Source organism: Symphodus melops (assembly GCF_947650265.1).
Source record: "Symphodus melops genome assembly, chromosome: 13".
In the NCBI taxonomy this organism is placed as follows: Eukaryota; Metazoa; Chordata; class Actinopteri; order Labriformes; family Labridae; genus Symphodus; species Symphodus melops.
The window spans coordinates 8,920,713-8,941,996 of record NC_136703.1 but is presented as its reverse complement, the minus strand read 5'-3'; the positions used below and the strand labels follow the sequence as shown (position 1 = coordinate 8,941,996).

At 40.7% G+C, this 21,284-nt stretch overlaps 1 protein-coding gene across 5 annotated transcripts in view; it reads left to right on the top strand.

Annotated features, from left to right (window-relative positions):
- LOC306833484 (kazrin-like) overlaps positions 1 to 21,284 on the top strand; it is a 126,587-nt gene that overhangs the window by 90,792 nt on the left and 14,511 nt on the right. For all 5 annotated transcript variants that reach the window (XR_013780360.1, XM_079358761.1, XM_079358762.1 and 2 more), the window contains exon 3: positions 10,585 to 10,776. Coding sequence is in view for 4 of the 5 variants with exons in the window: in XM_079358761.1 (XP_079214887.1) it covers positions 10,585 to 10,776 (192 nt within the window). In the remaining variant the exon portion in view is untranslated. The remainder of the gene's footprint in view (positions 1 to 10,584; positions 10,777 to 21,284) is intronic.

Genomic DNA, 21,284 nt, shown 5'->3' with positions numbered 1-21,284 from the left:
TTAAACTGAAAAGTTTAAATATCTGCTTATATTATTATTATTTATTTGAAATATATCTAAAGGAATGCTGTGAAGGGTTAAGCTTTCAACCCCAGCGTGGCCTCCCTGAATGGGGTTTAGAGAAAATCTCTTGGACTGTAATTATTCAAGCAGGGAAACGGATGAGTTAAGTCCAAATCAAATAAAAGGATGTGAGCTGTTGATGCCCGTCATGAAAGCACTTGCCGGTTGCATTCTTGACCCTGATAACTCTTTTATTCCGGGGGAATGATGTCAGAGACAGGCTAATACTTCACACCAATGCTCTTACATTATATGACTTTCTTCATGTGGATATTATGATAAGGACGCACCGTCGAAACAGGACTTTATGATGTGATATTGTATACACTATTTGGTCATTTTTTTTGTAAAATTGTAAAAATCCATCAGAGAATAATTTATTATTATTCCACAAAAACAAGTTTTCTCTGGATTTAGCTTTGTCAGTTTTAGATACTTATCATCATCAGCCTGCTCATTATCAGACATGTGTATCTCTGACTGCTGCACGTGCATTCAGCGCGCACTATACCTACAAACAGTGTTTATAAGGCAACGCTGTTTCAAAGAATCTGAGTTGAGACGTTCACAGACTGAGAAGACTGCAGCGACTGTGACATGACGTTGCTATTTTTATGCTAGCTGCAGACACGTTGAGAATGAACAGAGAAAAGTCGAGCCTCCCGTTTCACATCACTTGTTCCCGACTCGGTCACACGGATCAACTGTGTGCGGATGCACTAAAATTTAAAAGGGGTGCGCCGCATGTGGAGGTTGGAGCTCCAGTGTATGTTGGTGTCAGCATTCTCCGTGATGCTTAGAGTCATGACACCAGAAAGAGGAGAAGGAACAGGTAGATGCAGGCAGCTACATAATACGTTCTTGGTACTGATAGCACACTTTTGATGATTTTTGTACCTGCCATGTGGCGCATAGCCCTCTGAAATGTAGCCTACTTGCCAAAAGGAAAAATCTACCTACACTTGGCGGGTGTTAATTTAGGACAATGATTGTATGTATAGTAGGTATTTTTTAGTAGAAGTGTGTTCTGTTCTGCACTTTGTACACTGTGCTGTATGCCTTCACTCTTCCAGTTGGCTGAATAAATTTCAGTGAGAACAATCAGCCCATTAATTGATTTTGTCTCCAGTAACAGGCAAAAGCTGAACCCCTACCCATCTTTCGTGCCTGAAAAAGGAGAACCAATCTAAAAATGTCTCCCCTCTAGACACATACTGTCACTCCCTATCAATTTTCAGCATCCAATCCCACTCCAGCCTAGTCCAATTTCAGCTGCCTCGTGGCCACTGGACTGCTTGTCATATTCTTGGACCTTTTGTTTCTAAAACCTTCAGTAAATGTGCGAGACACTGAGAATGACATTTGGACAAAAAGAGGCCCTCATGTTGAAAAATAGGATCATCATTAAATGGGAGCCCCAGAGTACAACAGCTGAATAATCCCTGTGAACAAAGAAAAACTGCAGATTTGAAGGCCTACATAAAAATCTTATAATCCCCAAGGTTTCCATGCAAAGTAACCTTTTTCATATTGGAAAAAAATGTCTATTTTTCACCTAAAAAGTGGTGAAAATCTACTTTTTTCACCATCAGAGAAGTGCTGATATTTGGAAACCGTTTTATGAGTTGTTTGCACCATACCAAAGCTGTTCCACAAAACCTGCAGGATTATTCATGTGGACAGTTTCCACTATTTTGCTTAAATCATACAAATAGAAAATGACATTGATCATATTCATAATTCACTAGTAACTGCATGTCACCTAATGCATGGCTGCTATTATGCAAATGAACACATTTTAGCTGTCATTTCCATCTGTGGCCGAGAATGGAGATTTTATTTACTGTTTCAATGAATCATAATAACTTGAGGCGAGCCCGTTTAGGGAATTGGAATGGAATGGAGGCAGAGAGGGAGGGAGGGGTCAATGAATGCACATATTTCCTGCGGCTCGAGTGGTAGACGAGCTCAGTCGACATTAGCTTCAGTTTAATCTCTCTGGTATTTCAAAGTTGCAGAAGACTTCAGTCAGAGAAACACATTAAGCATAGGCTATATTTAAAGGTAGTCCCTGTTCACATTATGAACAGCTTTGTTGTAGACCCACAAAATGCAGTCTAAATTTTTGATGGTCTTAAACCTTTTTTCTGACTATTTATGGTGAACGCTAAAGAAGATTATTATATCATTGTCTCTGGTTTGACATCGCTCTTCATATACTTAGAAAAAAAACAGACAAAGCCTAAGACAAGGACAATACACTTGATGAAAATGAAATGTATATGATGAAAGCCTACAGATACAAATATTAATAAAAAATAGCAAAACAAAAAAATCACATAACATTTGTTGACAGTGCGACTTTAGAGTACTGTGTTAATTTCATCATACATACAGACTGGTATAGTAATGACATATTTTTGTAGGCCAACCCGAAAAAATGGCGCCGGTGGTTCTTACGAAAATTCGCCTATGGGATTTTTGCATTGGATTTTGGATCATTGCAGAAAATAAACTCTGTGTCAAACACACGTTTCTGACGCGTTGTTGTTTTGTTTAGCGGGATAATCTTTACAGATGAACATCATTTATATGAAGTTTGAAGAGTTAATGCAGCCGAGAGAAGTAAAAAGCTAATGTTATGCGCTAGCGAACTACACCGCGGTCGATTTATAATGACGTCACGACCGTTATGCTTCATCGATCTAATCAGTGGATTTGACAAGATAGCTAAACGTTAGCCTAATAAGTTGTTTATTAACCTAGTATTTGCAAGAGCACTGAAAACATGACTAGAGGCAGTAAGGAGGATTGGGGAGAGAGTTCCCGGCGTGATGACGTTTAATGTCTGTGACAACCACTGTAGTTTCAGTTAGCTACTTGTTAGCAACCGCCGTTTAAAGTTTGCGTAAAAACTTTTAAAGTCACAAGTGGGGTCTTAGGTAACGTAGTTTTTCTCGTCTAAGAAAACGTCAACATCTCTTCAGCTTGTGTTAACCACAGACCTTATTTCAGGCGTCTAAACACAAACCCATTCAAAATCCCCATTGACTTTTAGAGTTAGGAACCAATGGCGCTAAAATCATCACTCATCAGGTAACTCAAGAAATGTGGTAAGATGATTAGTTTTAATGTCTGTTTGGCTAATTGTAGTAATCCAGCAGATTGTTAAGAGCTTGGAAAACAGTATCATTCATACGTAAAAGTCAGAGGGGGAAACACACATGCACTTTGTCGAGCTGTAATAGTAAGTTCTAGAACCACTCATTTCATTCATACACGTTGATACATTTTTCTGTCTTTCACTTTCACTTTCAGATGTGAAAAAAACATGATTAAAACAAAACAAAACAACATGATTAACATGATTAAAACAAAACAATGTGTCCCAAGAGTGTTTCCGGAAACATTATGACTGTGTGATTGCTGTGAATGTAGACGATGTCCTTATGAATCTGCAGCTCCTTACGGTCCTATAGCTTTAAGCCTTCTCACCTGTGCGCCAACGCGAGTGGCCGCACATTCAGTAGCTCCGTCCCTGTCATACTCGTCTTGATATGTTATTGACATTTAGAGAGTGCAGTTTATTGTGCCTCACAGAAACCTGGCTGACACAAAACACCCCGGACGCTAACGTGGATCTACCGGGTTCACTACTGTGAGAGCAGACAGAGACACGAAACGCAGCGGCAAACGGAAAGGAGGAGGACTCGTGCTGTTTATTAACACCAGATGGTGCCACCATGGACATGTTACTGTGAAGGAGGCAACGTGCAGCAAAGACATTGAGCTGCTGGCAGTAGGTCTCCGTCCATATTACATGCCCAGGGAGTTCTCCCACGCCATTGTTGTTTGTGTTTACATTCCTCCGCGAGTGCACATCGAGTCTGCGTGTGACGTCATCCACTCGAACATCTCGAGATTACAAACACTGCACCCTGATGCTATCATTGCCATCTCAGGGGACTTTAACCATGTTACATTGAACTCCACACAACCGGACTTTCACCAGTTTGTAAGCTGTCCCACCAGGAAGAACAGGACAATAGACCTCCTGTATGCAAACGTGAAGGACGCCTACACTGCCACCCCCTTACCACCTCTGGGGAAGTCCGATCACAACCTGGTCCTACTCAAGCCACAGTACAAGACAAAGATCCAGAGAAAACCGGTAACAACACGTACCTTCAGAAAGTGGTCTCCTGAGGCAGAGGAGGCTCTCAGAGACTGTTTTCAGAGACATGAACTTCTGTATCGATGTGGTTCCCAATAAAACTGTGCGCTGCTTCCCGAACAACAAGCTCTGGATTACCAGTGATGTCAAGGAGATCCTCAACAGGAAGAAAAGGGCATTCAAAGAGGGAGATCAAGCAGAGCTGAAGCGTGTGCAGTGGGAACTCAAGGTCAGACTCTGAGAGGCAAAGGAGGAGTACAGAAGAAAGGTAGAACAGAAGCTGCAGAGGAACAACATGAGGGAGGTCTGGGAGGGCATGAAAACCATCACAGGCTGTAAGAAGAAAAACAACAACGCAGAAGACAGGGACCCTGAGAGAGCAAACCAGCTCAACTTGTTTTTTAACAGGTTTGACTGCCTAGTCGCTGCAGCCAGTGCTTGCCCCCCCAGCACCCCTCTACACACCCCTCCCTCTCTCTCACTCCCCCCAACACCTCCACCAGGACAAACTCAATCTCCAGAGACAATCCATCCCCCCTCCCCCCCACCATCATCAGGGACCAGGTGAGCAAGGAGCTGAAAAGACTCCGCCCCAGGAAGGCAGCAGGCCCGGACAAGGTGTGTCTCAGGATGCTAAAGGCCTGCTCTGCTGAGCTGGGGGAGCCACTTCAGCATGTCTTCAACATGAGCCTGCAGCTTGGGAAGGTTCCTGTGCTCTGGAAGACCTCGTGCCTCACCCCGGTCCCCAAGAAGAAAAACCCCAGTGAGCCAGGCGACTTCAGACCAATCGCTCTGACATCGCACGTTTTGAAGACCTTTGAATGGCTGCTGCTCCAACACCTCAGACCCCAGGTCCAACATGCACAGGATCCCCTGCAGTTTGCATACCAGGCAAAGGTGGGCGTGGACGATGCCATCCTCTATCTTCTACACAGAGCTTTCTCTCATCTGGACAAAGGGAGCAGCGTGATGAGAATCATGTTCTTTGATTTCTCAAGCGCTTTCGACACCATCCATCCCCTCCTACTGAGAGACAAGCTGACCGAGATGAGGGTGGACTCGCACCTGGTGAGGTGGATCACTGACTACCTCACAGAGAGACCACAGTACGTCAGACTGAAGGACTGCATATCTGACACTGTGGCCAGCAGCACCGGAGCACCACAGAGTGCTCTCCCCGTCCTGTTCTCCCTGTATACCTCTGACTTCCAGTATAACTCTGAGCTCTGCCACATGCAGAAATACTCTGACGACACTGTGATAGTTTGTTGTGTCAGGGATGGACAGGAGGAGGAGTACAGGAGCCTGATCGAGGACTTTGTGATGTGGTGCAGTGCCAACCATCTGCAGCTAAACACCTCCAAGACCAAGGAGATGGTGGTGGACGTCCGAAGGAACAAACCACATCTATCGGGGGGGGGGTTGTGATGTGGAGGTGGTCAGGACCTACGGGTATCTGGGGCTGCAGCTGGATGACAAGCTGGACTGGTCGCCTAACATTGACACTACCTGCAGGTAGGGACAGAGTCATCTGTACTTCCTGAGAATTCTGAGGTCCTTCAACATCTGCAAAAAGCTGCTTCAGATGTTCTACCAGTCTGTGGTGTCCTCTTCTACACAGTGGTGTGCTGGGGAGGAAGCTGCAAGAAGAGGGACGCAGCACCCGTAGGTCCTGACTAGTTTCTAGAAGGTCAGCACTTTCTAAGGCTCTTTAACTGTTTACAGGTCTCTTTTAATCAACACATGTTTTTCTCTACTTCACAGGTTATGTACTTTATGCTTTATAAGTTTAAGTCCAATGCTAATGTTAACTGCACAGGTTTAACCTGTAATTATATTCACTCTTAGTCACACAGGGGGATGTTAAATCTTGTTTTGGGGATTATTGTATACAGAGGGGAGGGGGGACAGCGGGCCTGTATTGTAACCTGTCTTGTGTTCTGCCTGTCTGTATACTGCTATCTTAATACTGCTATATTAAAACATCTATCTATCTTCAAGCGTCATTATTTGACTATGGATGCAGAGTGTAAAACAAAAGGTCATGTCAACAGTATTTTTCACTTTTACCACATTTCTGTTTTGAAAAATATCTTGAGTGTAAGAATCAGCTGCCTCTGTCAGACCACAAGAGAACAGGTGGTGCTGGCGGCTGAGCTAACAGCACAGAGGGAGCAAACATCCGACCCAGTACATCCTCTCATCCCTGGTAGTGCTGAGGTTGTGATGGTAACAGAACAAGCAGGCTGTTGTGTTGTCATAATTCCTGCATGCGCACAGTCCTACACACTGAAAGAAACATATCTTTCTATTTCTGTCAACTTTTTTGTTTGTTTGTTTCTGTTCAGGTGAAAATGTATTTATGTCCAGAAGTGTGTGTATAAAGTGGCAGTGCAGCTAAAAAGCCTTGGGATGTTTGGATGCGAAAAAATTGACGGAATGTTAGGAAAGGATTTTTTGGAAGCACAAATCATAATCACATCTTATCATATAAGCTGCATTCTTCTATTAATACAGTTAAATCTTTGAGGAAAACATATATCAAGGGTAAGCGTTAATTATGAATTACAACCATTGATAAGAAAATGGAGGCTATGAACGTTCATAAAACGTTCATAGCACCATGTGTTGGTTGACTTGCACATTATACAAATAAAATAGTAAAGGCTAAAATTAAAGAGACAAAAGCCCAAAACATAAAAAGATTAGTGTTGATTTAAATGCACATACATTCTGAATAAGGAGTGTCACAGACTTTCTGTGACACAAGTGTAGCTGAGAGGACCCTCCATGGGAATGAAATGCACCAAATCCTGGAGCGCAGAGCGAGGAGATATAGCACTTATCAGGAAGCTCCCACTCTGACTGCCATTAGTGATGCAGCACATGCATACTGTTCATACTTCTTGCCAATCTAGAGATGATGAGGACATAAATAGGAAAAATAGGTGGCTGTCTCCTGTCCTCTCCAGCCCTCCCTCCCTCCATTTCTCCTTGCCTTATCTAGAGTTCTCAGAAGCAGCATGCAGGTTGCAGAAGGCTGAAAAAGACAATATCCTATCTGTTCTCCCTCTCACAGACTCTATAAACTATGTAGCATACATAGACAGTTAATCTTGCGTTTCCTATCAAAGATGGTGAGGGTTCTCTTGTTGATAAAGTAGAGCAATTTTATTTCCGGACATAGTCGTCCAGACCTCCTAGTTTTCTTATTCTCTGTCATTACACATATAGCCTTTTTCAACAGATGGAAATCTCTGAAAAAACTTAATTTAACTAAGATTAGCGGGAGAGGCTGTATATGTGACACAAACAGCCATTTTCACTCAGACTTCACCCAGAGTTTCCCCTGCAAGACCCCTAGTATTTTTTCGCAGAAAGTCTGGGCTGATGTGAGAACGCTGCAGCATATTCTGTGTTGTTTCAATACTGACTGCTGTTATACTGTGATCTCCATGCACGTAATTAAACCGCTGCATCATGTTTTCTGTTTGCCAGTGTTGTTCTCCGCTCTTTTCTTGATGTTGTCATTCCGGTTGACTATAGCATTGATATAAAAGCAAAAAGCAAATCTTGTCATTATAACATAGCATACCGGACTCTGTGGCTTCATAATTATCTCTGCATTGTTTTTTTACGTCACGTCTTACCAAGTTTAATATACCACATTCACGAAGACAATTCAGTGTGTTTTTTTAAACTGCAGTGACACCATAAGAGATTAAAACATTGATTTTTAAGACCACAACATCGTTTATTAAATTAAAGATTATTCTATTATTATTAGATTATTCAGCAGTTTCTTGCTTTATTTTTAATTTGAATTGTAAACTACTGAGTGGGTTCATTTTAATCTCTTTGATGCAGAGGTACAATCATTGTATAAACCCAGTTTAGTCATTTTAATTGACTTTGGAAGGAAATAATAATGGATAAGCTTACATAAAAAAATATTATCGAACCAGCAAGAATAAGTATAATGTTATTGTAGTTTTTTCATATGCCTTGTAGTGACAGATTTAATCTCCCAGATTTATAGATGTTGTACTTGGCTTCCAGTTGTGTCTCTGTCTGTAACTTTGTGATTTTTCTGCTGACTGTTGTGGCCAGGTCTACAACAGTGTTAATCTCAATGGGATCACCCTGGTTCAATAAAGATTGAATAAAATACATGCATTTATCTGCCAACATGTACAAAAATGAGGTTTGAGTTATCACATAAGCAGCACAGTGTAACACCATCATTTCCAGTAAAGCTCGACCAACTAATCAGCTATCCATTAGGTATTGACTAATTTTGTCGCAGATATGTCCAATATTTATTCACCAGTCAGAAAACATTTCATTTGAGTATAATTGTATTGCACAAGCTATTCTCTTTCTGGCTGTCACCAGAAGTATGCAATATGGATTAAAACAAGCATTATCCCTCGCGAGAGTGTCAAGTAGTGATGCACACATGCACAATTACTTTGCATTGGAGGGACCATCTTTTCTTTATCATTGAGTCTTTTAGACAAGTATATAACTGCATTTGAGAGATCAACATGTGTATATCTACTGTATATCCATCTGTCGCGAATCAGCCAATATAACAAAATCACTTTTTTTTAATCCAATATTATTTATGGGTATCTGCTCCAGAAATCCCAAACCCAGTAGGCCCTGGTTCCCAGACAGTATTTATGAGTAGTAACCAACATTTTCAGTGTCCTTGTCTCTTCCAGTATTTATGGCTGCCACTTCTGCTCGTTTTGCACAATCAATATATGCAAACTTAATTAACAAGTAATGGAGTTTGTGTCTATTATAGGATTTTAAAACACCAATGAACTGTATCATGCAGGGGGTTGTTTCTTTAACAGGCCAGCTCTTGGGTTTGCCAATAGAAGTGTTGACGCTTGAGTTGCTCCATAAAATGTGGTTCTATTATCGGGTCCATTAAGTATACCTCTGTGTAATGACACTTCACTCGACTACGTTTTTGTCTCGCCCCCGTCTCCTAATAACCTCTTTTACATTTTATTTTCGTTTTGAGCAGAAAGCCCCTCTCCTCGGCAACGTACATTTAGTCAGTGGACACAACATTTTATAAGAAGTGAGCTGGTCTTAAAGGTTCATTTTGGTTTCAGGGGAGGGAATGTGAGCTCTTTGCTGTGGTGCTTTACCCTGCATAGTCCCCTTGTGTAACATATCAGTCACATTTATTTGTTGCATTTTAGAAAGTGCTCAATATTTTCTGAATGATAATTCATAAAAATGTCAAAAAAATCATACCACTGTTTTTATAGTTACACAATGAAGTGTGATTTAGCTTTCTATGTTTATCCCTGCTATATATTTCCACACTTCATTACACTATATTACAAAGCTAAAGAGTAATCTGTTTTTTGTTTTTAATCTGTCTTTTCCTTTCACAGTAGTTTGTCATATTTAATTCCTTTGCATCACTTCTCACATCCATCTGTGATTGATTTTATCTTTTCAGAGAGTAATATTGGAGCTCGGATGTGAGAGAATGAAGTGTGATTTATGCCAAGCACTTGATAGTCGTTGCCCCCCCCCCCCACACACACACGCCTTAGTGCCTGGAGGATGCATGAAATTGAGCAGAATGACTCTTTCTTTCCTTACATAAATAATTTTCCATATGCTCCATCCAGACAGGCCCATTCAGTGTGCAGAAAAATACATTTTTAGATGAAATATTACTTTTGAGGATTCATGTGGGATATCTAAGAGTGAATTGTTTTTTTCTGTTGTGGCTTGTTTTTAAAAGCGATGAGACCTCTCTTTGCTGCTGGTACTTTGAAACATTTTCAGTCAGTCAAATTTAGAGGAAAAATCTATTTCTCTTGGCTGTTGTTTTCCTTTTATTGCTTGCTTCTTTGACAATACAGAGAAGAAGCTCTTTAAAGCACCAGTCAGATCATTTTTAATGCGTACACCCTTTCTCTGCATTCACAGAGCAGTTTCAACAGACAGCTTCAAAGACAAAATTCAGCAGAATATCATCTATACTCATCTACTGGACCCCTCCTTGTCTTTGTGTTGTGAATTTCCTACAGTCACATGGCACTGCAGTATACCTCATTTACAAATGGAACTATAACCTCCTACAGTATTGCTAAATCAACTTTGCATTTCAGAAATGTGTATTAAAAGCTTACACATCTCTGTTTGATTTGATTCAATATACACAGGACCCTGTTCTTTCTACTGGTGTTACATTTGCTTTTTAGTATACAACTATTTCATTGTTAAGGCTTACCCTTAAGACATAATTTTTCTGATTATAGCTGGGTGTCAGTCTGATAAAGCACAGTTTTTGTCTGTGTGTGTCGTAGTCCTGCTGCGTGAGGAGGTGGCCCAGCTCCAAGAGGAAGTGCACCTGCTCCGGCAGATGAAGGACATGTTGAATAAAGACCTGGAGGAGACCCAGGGAGGATGCTCAGCCGACGTGCTCTCCGCAACCGAACTCCGTGTGCAGCTGGCCCAAAAGGAGCAGGAGCTGGACCGAGCCAAGGAAGCTCTGCAAGGTATTGACCTTAAGATTTAACAAGAAGTTGTGTGCTGGAAGGAAAAAAAGAAAACCTCAGGGATAGTGATTCTTAACCTTAAAGGTAGTTTCTGAATAGTAGATAGAATGTTGATCATGCATTTATACAGTTGCTGTCACAGTTTTATGTTTAAGTATTAATTGTTGGTTTCCGAGAGATCTAAGAAATTTGCCATGATACTGTATTCCACATTAGACAAAAAATGTTGCAATCATTCTACTACGTTTGTTAGCAATTACTGTAGATAGACTTGAAAAAATTTGGAAGTCTAGTAAGTGCATTATTTTACAAAAAGAAAATGCGACAAAAAAAAAAAAAATATATATATACACTCAACAAAAATATAAACGCAACACTTTTGTTTTTGCTCCCATTTGTCATGAGATGGACTCAAAGATCTAAAATTCATTCCAGATACACAATATTACCATTTCTCTCAAACATTGTTCATAAATCTGTCTAAATGTGTGATAGTGAGCACTTTTGCTTTGCTGAGACAATCCATCCCACCTCACAGGTGTGCCACATCAAGATGCTCATCAGACACCATGATTAGTGCATAGGTGTACCTTAGACTGTCCACAATAAAAGGCCACTCTGAAATGTGCAGTTTTGTCTCACAGCAAAATGCCACAGATGGCGCAAGCATTGAGGGAGCGTGCAATTGGCATGCTGACAGCAGGAATGTCAACCAGATCTGTTGCTCGGGCATTGAATGTTCATTTCTCCACCATAAGCCGTCTCCAAAGGCGTTTCAGAGAATATGGCAGTACATCCAACCGGCCTCACAACCGCAGACCACGTGTAACCACACCAGCCCAGGACCTCCACATCCAGCAGGTTCACCTCCAAGATCGTCTGAGACCAGCTACTCAGACAGCTGCTGAAACAATTGGTTTGCATAACCAAAGAATTTCTGCACAAACTGTCAGAAACCGTCTCAGGGAAGCTCAACTGCATGCTCGTCGTCCTCATCGGGGTCTTAACCTGACTCCAGATCGTCGCCGTAACAGACTTGAGTGGGCAAATGCTCACATTCGATGGCGTCTGGCACGTTGGAGAGGTGTTCTCTTCACGGATGAATCTCGGTTTACATTGTTCAGGGCAGATGGCAGACAGCGTGTGTGGCGTCGTGTGGGTGAGCGCTTTGCTGATGTCAATGTTGTGGATCGAGTGGCCCATGGTGGTGGTGGGGTTATGGTATGGGCAGGCATCTGTTATGGACGAAGAACACAGGTGCATTTTATTGATGGCATTTTGAATGCACAGAGATACCGTGATGAGATCCTGAGGCCCATTGTTGTGCCATACATCCATGAACATCACCTCATGTTTCAGCAAGATAATGCACGGCCCCATGTTGCAAGGATCTGTACACAATTCTTGGAAGCTGAAAATGTCCCAGTTCTTGCATGGCCAGCATACTCACCGGACATGTCACCCATTGAGCATGTTTGGGATGTGCTTGACCGGCGTATACGACAGCGCGTACCAGTTCCCACTAATATCCAGCAACTTCGCACAGCCATTGAAGAGGAGTGGACCAACATTCCACAGGCCACAATTGACAATCTGATAAACTCTATGCGAAGAAGATGTGTTGCACTGCATGAGGCAAATGGTGGTCACACCAGATACTGACTGGTTCTGAGTCCCCAGACCCTCAATAAAGCAAAAACTGCACATTTCAGGGTGGCCTTTTATTGTGGACAGTCTAAGGTACACCTATGCACTAATCATGGTGTCTGATGAGCATCTTGATGTGGCACACCTGTGAGGTGGGATGGATTGTCTCAGCAAAGCAAAAGTGCTCACTATCACACATTTAGACAGATTTATGAACAATGTTTGAGAGAAATGGTAATATTGTGTATCTGGAATGAATTTTAGATCTTTGAGTCCATCTCATGACAAATGGGAGCAAAAACAAAAGTGTTGCGTTTATATTTTTGTTGAGTATATATATATATATATATATATATATTATTTTTTTTAAGATTTTCACAGACGTCATAATTCAGTTAAAGAAAGCCACATGGCATTTTTCATTATTTTTTGAATTTTAGTTGCTCAGTGTAGGTGGGTTGTCTGTGATAAATTGATACATGTAAAGCTGGTTGAAGTTTTTGAGTAAAGAGTTCTGTAATCCTCTCAAAGCATCTGCCTTAGGGTTTCTGTTTGACTCTACACATTACTGCTGACAAAAAAAATCTCAGGCATTTTGCTCTGCAGGTCTGAAAACCATTGCACTTTTTTTATGTTGCCTCATTGTCAACACAAATATGTTATACAATGTAAATAATGATGCCTATTAGCTGCAGCGTGCTGTGTTTCACATGACAGAGGGAGGAGTTTCTAAGGTTGAGAGCAACCAATGTTGCTTTGACTTTCTTTAGAAAAAGCTCCTCCATAATAAAGGCAAATTATGCTCATGCTCTTTTTCCACTCTGCACTTCCCATGTAGTAATAACACACAGAACAATGTAATGCAGGAGCTCAACTGGATTACCACGAAAGAGCTGATCCCTTTATACATGACAATACTTACTTCACGGACACCATTCAGGTCAATGCTGAAGTTTTTGTTTGTGTGTAAGTAAAAATGTACACCTCAGAAGGTGTCTTTGTAAATCATAAGAGCGTCAGACTTTAGATGTAGACTTCAATTAAATGCTACAAAAATCTACACCTAAACCTTGTTACGGACCACAATTTTTTAAGATGTCTCCATTAGACTTGGGTTAGAGATGAAACTTTAAGAGCAAAACATGCAAGTCTGTCAATGAAAAATAATAAATTGTCAAGACTATGTAAGCTATTTTAATTCATTGCTTTAAACATACATGTTCATAAGTACTATGTATCCAAGGTTAGAGATTTTATTGAGACACTAAGACCTGCATGATGAATTGAAAAGCTTTTGAATATTTGCTGTAGCTTCAAAGTCTTAATGTTCGACATATACAAGCCTAACATAATATTGTTTGTTTACACACAGCATTTCATGCAGGTTTAAAGTGAACTATATATGGTTAGAGATGATAATCAGGTTTATTATTTGGTTGTGATAGGACATATAAACAAATAAGTAGTTACAAAAAAAAGTAATGGGTTTGCTTTGTAATGTTGTAATCTGTGGGCTACCACAAGTACCTTACCTTTCAAAATAAAATCAACTTTGTATCCAAACAGAAAGTGAAGTAGCATACAAAAAACAAAAGAATTAATGAAGTGATTAAAATGTGATTAATCCCAATTAACAATTACATTTTAGGTATTTATAGTGATTAAACATACATAGTTTGGCAGCTCTAGTATAAATACAGGTTAAATTGTTTTACATCTATACCTACCTTCTGATCTGTTACTAATCAAATTATAGCAAATATAGAGAGCATCCAAAAGGGCCTCATAAAACCCTCAATAATTATCCTTTATATTGGATTAAATACAGATTAATTTCAGTTGGTGACTGACAGCCACATTGTTGGTGCTCTGTATGTGCTGTATACATGGCACTATGGCAGATGGCCCTTTACTTATAGTATACCTTCTACCAGGCGGTGCACAGTGGATTGCTGGGCATTAAGTTCAGATTGGTTCATTGTGAGATATCATTCAGTGTGACACTGAATATTTTATTTATAGAAATACTGTACCATCCATGGAATGAGGCAGAGCAAAACCACCTGGTATCACACAAATGTATGACATGCTGTCCGGAGATTTTGTTGCCGTGACGTTACACTTTACTTAGCAGCCTACGCTTGTTCAGGAGAAAAGTACAAAAACACGGACTGGATCAGTGTACAATACAGCACACATCCAATAAATACAGTACTTATCTCTTCTTCAGCTGTATGTTTGGCTCATTCAGTCATGTGTGTGACTCAGGCCTGTTAATAGAGGCCAAAACCTACCAAGCCCAGCAGGCTTTGACAGCAATCAGCAACTAATGAAAGCTTTATAAAGAAGGACTTTGGTGAGCTTACAATGTCCTGAAATGTTAAGCATGGAGGATTTGGTCTGCAATTAAGATGGGGTATATGGGAGGGCAACAGGAAATTTGCTGTTGTCGTTTATGTTTGTGTCGGTGGGACTGGATTTAAAGATGCAAAGGAAAGTTATTGTGAACTGTTGGTAAGAAGTCATTCCCGTTGTCATTTTAAAAAACTTTTTTGCCCAAAGCAAAACTTGATGTAAACTTCTAGGCCAGAGAGTGACCTGTGAAAAAAATGTATGGCCTGTGTTTCTGTAGCTGCTCTTTAGCTCATGGTTCCATCTTCAAGAATACCATTTTTAAAGATTGCATCAGTTTTCGCTAGCTCTGTTACATTTTTCACCTTATTTTGTTTTCTTATTCGCACTGCTTTTCATCAGCAGCATCAACATAATGTGTTTATGTTACTGGTCATGATACTGGACCTTTATCAGTAAACAAGTTTGGACTATCCCTCTCACCTTATTCCGCTGCTAAAAAAAACCCTCTAGAAATGGGACTGACATTTTGTGTTGGTGAGCTAATTTGAAGCCAGGGCAGAAAGGATCTAGCTGGTGGAACAGTGAAATTGGTCTAATTTTTGGCATCTAATTATAACAAGGCTAAAAAAACTGCACAATAGAGTCACATTTAATTATCTTTAATTCAAGATAAATCATAAGTAGGCATATTCTTCATTACCTTTTAGCCTACTGGTATTTTTTGACAATCACAAAAGATGATCACAATGACATGAAAGCAACATGTCAATTCTCCTCCTGTAGTATTTTGTGTCAGTTGGCACTAGTTTGAGTGGTTAAGCTGTGTATGAGATAGAGCTGGGGTGGACTAATGGTGTCGGTGCTCTTACTGTTTGGTTATGGACACAGACATGTGTCCATAACGTGTCTGTTTACTGTGAGGAATTTTTAAGATGCCAATTCCTTCAGGAAGAAATCTCAGTTGAGGAAACGGACATAGCTATCGACTGTAAATAGAGCACCCTAGCGTCAGTGGGAGTGGCCTGTGGTGCTGTGCATTCTGGGAGTTACTGCCTTTTATCCACAAGCCAAAAACACACTTTCTGCTTTTTCTCGGTCAAGAAGGCACCAACTTCAAAATGTATTTTTCTACAACATATGTCACCCAATTTTAATAAATTTATCTTTCAAAGGGGTAAAGTATCCCTTTAGCAAGCTAGTCTCATTGCATGCTCAATGACACACATCTGGCTGTATGTTATGACTGATATATTTATGGATGTGGACGATCTTGGTAATTATTTTCTGCTCAAAGTTGTTATTTTATGTCTTTAAATGTTTCAAAAATTATGCATGTAATGTTATATTTAGGGCTGTCTGTTCCTTGTCTAAAACCATGAATTGTGTTGATGCCTGTCTTGGCTATAGAAGACTCTGAGATCCTGAGACTATGCTTGCAGGTCTTTACTTTAGTACAGTGTGCGACATTAAACTTTATCATTAAAGTAAATACAAGACAGGTAAAATAAAAAGATGTGAATTTTAAATAATTTATTGAGGCATACTAGCTATGAGGAAAAGAATTAAAAACAGCAGTAAGGGAGTAATCACATTATTATTATGCAAAACACATCAAGGGTTAAGGTGAAAAAGCAACAAAAATATCAGTGAAAACTGTCTAACTGGCTTTTCTTTTTCCATGCAAAGTAGGAAGGCAACATAATCAAAAGATGTGATAATGCTCTTTGGCAAACACAAAGATGTCTGAGTCAGTTTTGAATACATGTTTCTGGGATAGAATTTGTCATCTGTGCCTGAAAAACAGCTACAAAGGTCATCAAAAACATCCGAGTCCTCCCACGTCCAAAGTCAGAAGTGTTTATACCTGTTTCAACAGCCACATGAAAGGGCAAAGAAAAAGGCTGGCTGTCATACCCAAAGACAAGATGCAGTGAAGCATATAAAGGGGGGTTACAGTGCTAGCCTTTTCTCTTCTCAAAGGTGTTAGTGGTGTTGACTGCAGTAGTACACAAGTAGTAAGGGAAAAAAAACATCTCTGTTATGGCTGATTAAAATAGATGCTTTATGATGTTGGATCCGTTTTGGAAAGTCAAAGTCATCGCTTCTCATTCAACTCTCTTTTTAAGGGGATTTCTGATGCTTAAAACCAGAACAATTTTATTTCAAGCCTTTGCCTTTATTTTATATGAACAGGCAGGTATGTGCAGGCTTATTGTGAACATAATTAATGAATCATCAAATAATCAATCAATCCGTTATTTAACAACTGTTTTCTCAAGACACTTCACAAAAAGAGCAGGTCTGGACTGTACTCTTTACATTATTCCTATGCTCTGACTGGGTTTTCTCGAGCGACATTTGGAGAACTAATGCCCCAAGGGGGATTTCATTGAAGTGCTACCAACATTCCAACAAAGCAGAGAAGCTTTTTTTTTGTTTTTGTTGTTTTGCTGTTCTACATTGCTGAAAAGAAAAAGGCTTGTAATAAAGAATCATGAACAGAATTTATCATCCCCTCATTGGCTGTCTGCTGCTTGAGAAAATACCTTTTCAGTTTGGGAAAGGTTCACAAAGCTCTGTGGCTAAATTATACACAGATTCTCTGCTGCCTATCAATAAAAAATTGAAAATTAGAGGAAGACTACTATTCATAATTTTCTCCCCCATGGTCTCTGCCTGTGTCTCCCCCTCTGCCTGTTTTTTGTATGATGCTCACACTGTGTCACAGTTACAGCATGGGTTCTTGCCTACTAGGTGTCATGCATCAGCCTGTGAGCACTATAATTGTATATGCTGGTAATGATGACCAATGTCAAACAATTGCAGGTTTTACTATTGTCCCATTACCACTAAGTTGTTCAGTTTAGTTTGTTTCGAAACGGTAGGCCTACGCATTTTGTGGCATTTCCATAGACTAAAGCTGGGAAAGTTCCCCAAATAACCGACCCATACTGTCTTATCTTGTGGGACCCTTCTGTTGGGGTGCCAAGTATATTGATCCTACCCTTAAAGGTGAAGCTAAACACTGCAGTCTGATTGATTGAAAGAATCGTCACTTTCCGTGTGACAGTGACAAACCTGTTGAGTAAGAATAGTTGATTGTTTTTTTTGGCTGCATTTCTCCCTGCGGCACACAGTCTTCTCTCAAAACAAGCTGAATTGCATTTTTGTAATTAAGAGCCACATGACAAAGTCAATGAATTTTCTGTCTTCCATTGTTGGTTTTGTTTACAATGCGTATTTCACCTTTTTTGAATTTATTAGCAGGGTAGTTGTTAGCTATTAGCTGCTATGATGTCATGCTATTATGTTGCTGACGCAGCTATTGGCGTCCGGCTGTGGAAACACAAATAGGACCAGGCTTTACCGAACCAAACCATACCAAACTGTACTGATCAATACCAGACTGCTTGGTGGAAACAGGGCCATCCTCATCAACAGCCCCAAGGAACCTAAGAGAGCTCAGGAGCTCCCAGAAAAAGGACAGGTTAGTAACTTGAATATAAAGGTAGTGACAAGTAGTAATAAGATATGAAAGAAGAGAGAGAGAGAGAGAGAGAGAGAGATAAGTGTTCCTGGTGCCAATTCCCCGAGTAGTTTTGGCCTATAGCAGCATAACTATAAGCTGGTCTATACCTAGGCCAGCCCTAACTAAAAGATTTATCAAAAAGAAAAGTTTCAAGTCTATTCTTAAAAGTACATAGTGTGTCTGCCTCCCCGACCTCGACGATTCCAAAGGAGGTGCCTGATAACTGAAGGCTCTACTTCCCATAGTACATTTAGAGACTGTAGGTACCACGAGCAGGCCTGCATTCTAGGAGCATAATTTCTCGATGGGTAGTATGATACAATTAACTCTTTGAGATAGGATGGTGCCTGACCGTTTTGAGCTTTGTAGGTGAGAAGAAGGATTTTAAATTCTATTCTAGATTTTATATGGAGTCAGTGGAGAGAAACCAATACAGGAGTAATGTGGTCCATTTTCCTAGTTCTAGTCAGAACACGAGCTGCAGCGTTTTGGACTAGCTGAAGGGTCTTTAGAGATTTACCATAGCACCCTGATAAAAGAGAATTACAGTAATCCAACCGGGAGGTAACAAATGCATGAACTAGTTTTTCAGCATCATTTTGCAACAAGATCTGCCTGATCTTAGAGATAATACGAAGGTGAAAGTAAGCTGTTCTTGACATTTGTTTAATGTGGGAATCAAAGGAAATATCCAGATCACAGAGAACTCCTAAATTCTTAACAGTGTTACTAGAGGCCATGCTGATACCACTAAGGGCTGTTATATCATCAGAAAAAAGTCTCTCTGAGGTTCTTAGATCCAACAATAACTTCAGTCTTGTCCGAGTTGAGCAGCAAGAAGTTTCCGGTCATCCAGGTCCTAATGTCCTTGAGGCCGGCTTCCAGTTTATGTAGCTGGTTGGTGTCTTCTGGCTTCATTGAAATGTATAGCTGAGTATCGTCTGCATAGCAATGAAAGTTTATGAAGTATTTTCTCATGATACTACTTAGAGCAGTGGTTCCCAACCTTTTCCAACTCAGGGCCCACTTTTAAGTCTCAAAAAACTTTGCGGCCCACCTCCAACCCCATAAATACAAAGGCATTATAATGCTTTCTCAGAGCACTTTTTTTTAATTGAAGATTGAACATAAAGGCCTGAAATCAATAAAGGAGAAACATATTGGAAGCTCCACAGTCACTAACACAGCATCTGTAACATGTTGCAACACCTTTAGTATTAGACGCACGCGCACACACTCGCACGCATACACACACGCACGCATACACACACAGGCACACACACGTACATCAATCAGCACCACATATATCACTGACATATAAATGACAAGCAAAGGTCTGTCTGTAACAGACTAATAAACAAATGATTCATAAATAACGGAATCCTTTAACAATGTAGAAATGCATTGCATTGTCATAACAAATTGCAACGAAACAAAATTAAAACTTTTATAAAGCTACAGTGGATCAGTCCAACAACAGGCCAACAAGATGCTGACTCACCTAATGAGACGGCTGGTGTTGCATGGCGGCAACCAAATGCTCGATGTCTGGGACAATGGATGAAAGTTTCAGTCGAAGATCTGGCTCAACATTCAGTTTGTTTCTGTACTTAGTTTTTAATGCCACGAGTGCAGAAAATCCAGTCTCACAGAGGTACGTGGTCGGGAAAGGCATCAGGAATCTCACAGCTCTGTTGGCCAGATTAGGATACTCAGAAGCAACATGAAGCCAAAAGTTTGTGAGGTGCTTCAGTGAGAAGACCAGCCTCAGCGCAGTGTCACATGAAAGATCCAGGAGATCTTGCTCTTTTGAATTCAGAGCGGCAAGGACCTCTTCACTGTGGCTGGCGAATGGGTTTTCTATCAAGTTACATTGCACGTCTGGGATGGGGAAGTAGACGCGCAGCTGGGTCCCCAAACCTTGCAGGTGCTCTCTGACAGCGTTGCTCATGATGATGAGAAGCTGACTCTGTTCCTTTGTCAGAAAATCGGCCAGATTTTCAAACGAGTCATAGTTTCACTTGTTGACACGCTTAGCCCACAGCGCTAGTTTTTTTATGGTCGCTTCCACTTTTATCTGGACATTGAACGTGTTCACTGCTGTCCCTTGAAGAGCGAGGTTAAGTCCATTTAAGTGGCTGAAAATATCAGCCAGGTAACCCAACTTAGCCAACCACTCAAAATCACTGAAGCGGTGTGCGAGTTCAAACTTTGTGTCGAGAAAAAACACACGCACTTCATCTCGTAACTCATATAGTCGCGTCAGTACCTTGCCCCGGGACAGCCACCACACTTCAGTGTGTAATAGCAGCTGGTGATGATCACTGCCCATCTCTCCACATAGCACCGCAAATAAACGACTTTGCAGTGGACGGCTCTAGATGAAGTTGACTTTGATCGCCTCATCTAAAACATTCTGCAGATCCGGGGGCATTTTCTTTGTAGCCAGTGCTTCACGGTGTATGCTGCAGTGGACAGATACTGCTTGCGGAGCCACTTCTTTCACACGCCGGACATACACTCGATAACGCTCTTTTTACTTTGATATTCCCTGAGCTTGTTCTCAAAAAAATCCAGTGGCTTGCTCACACACTGTCCATGTTTTGTCTCAAGATGACGGCGCAGTTTATATGGATTCAAGGCTTCATTTGACAACGTCTCCGAGCACACAATACACAGCTCTAACGGTTCAGCTTCTGTGCCCGTCCAAAAAAATCCCAGCGCTAAGTACTCGGCACTGTACTTTCTCCAACCGCTTCTCTTTTTTTTGACAGCAGGGAGATCACCGGTCGATTCACCATCAGTCTCTTGTCTATCTTTCCTTATAATTATTCCTGTTGCGAGCCAGCTATCCATTTTTTGTAAACTCCAGTTTCTGCTATCATCGTCAAACGTAAACAAGTCAAGTGCAACGCGGTCCCGCTGCAAAGTGGTCCGGCCATAACAACACTATTTCTCATGTATAATACTTGAAGGA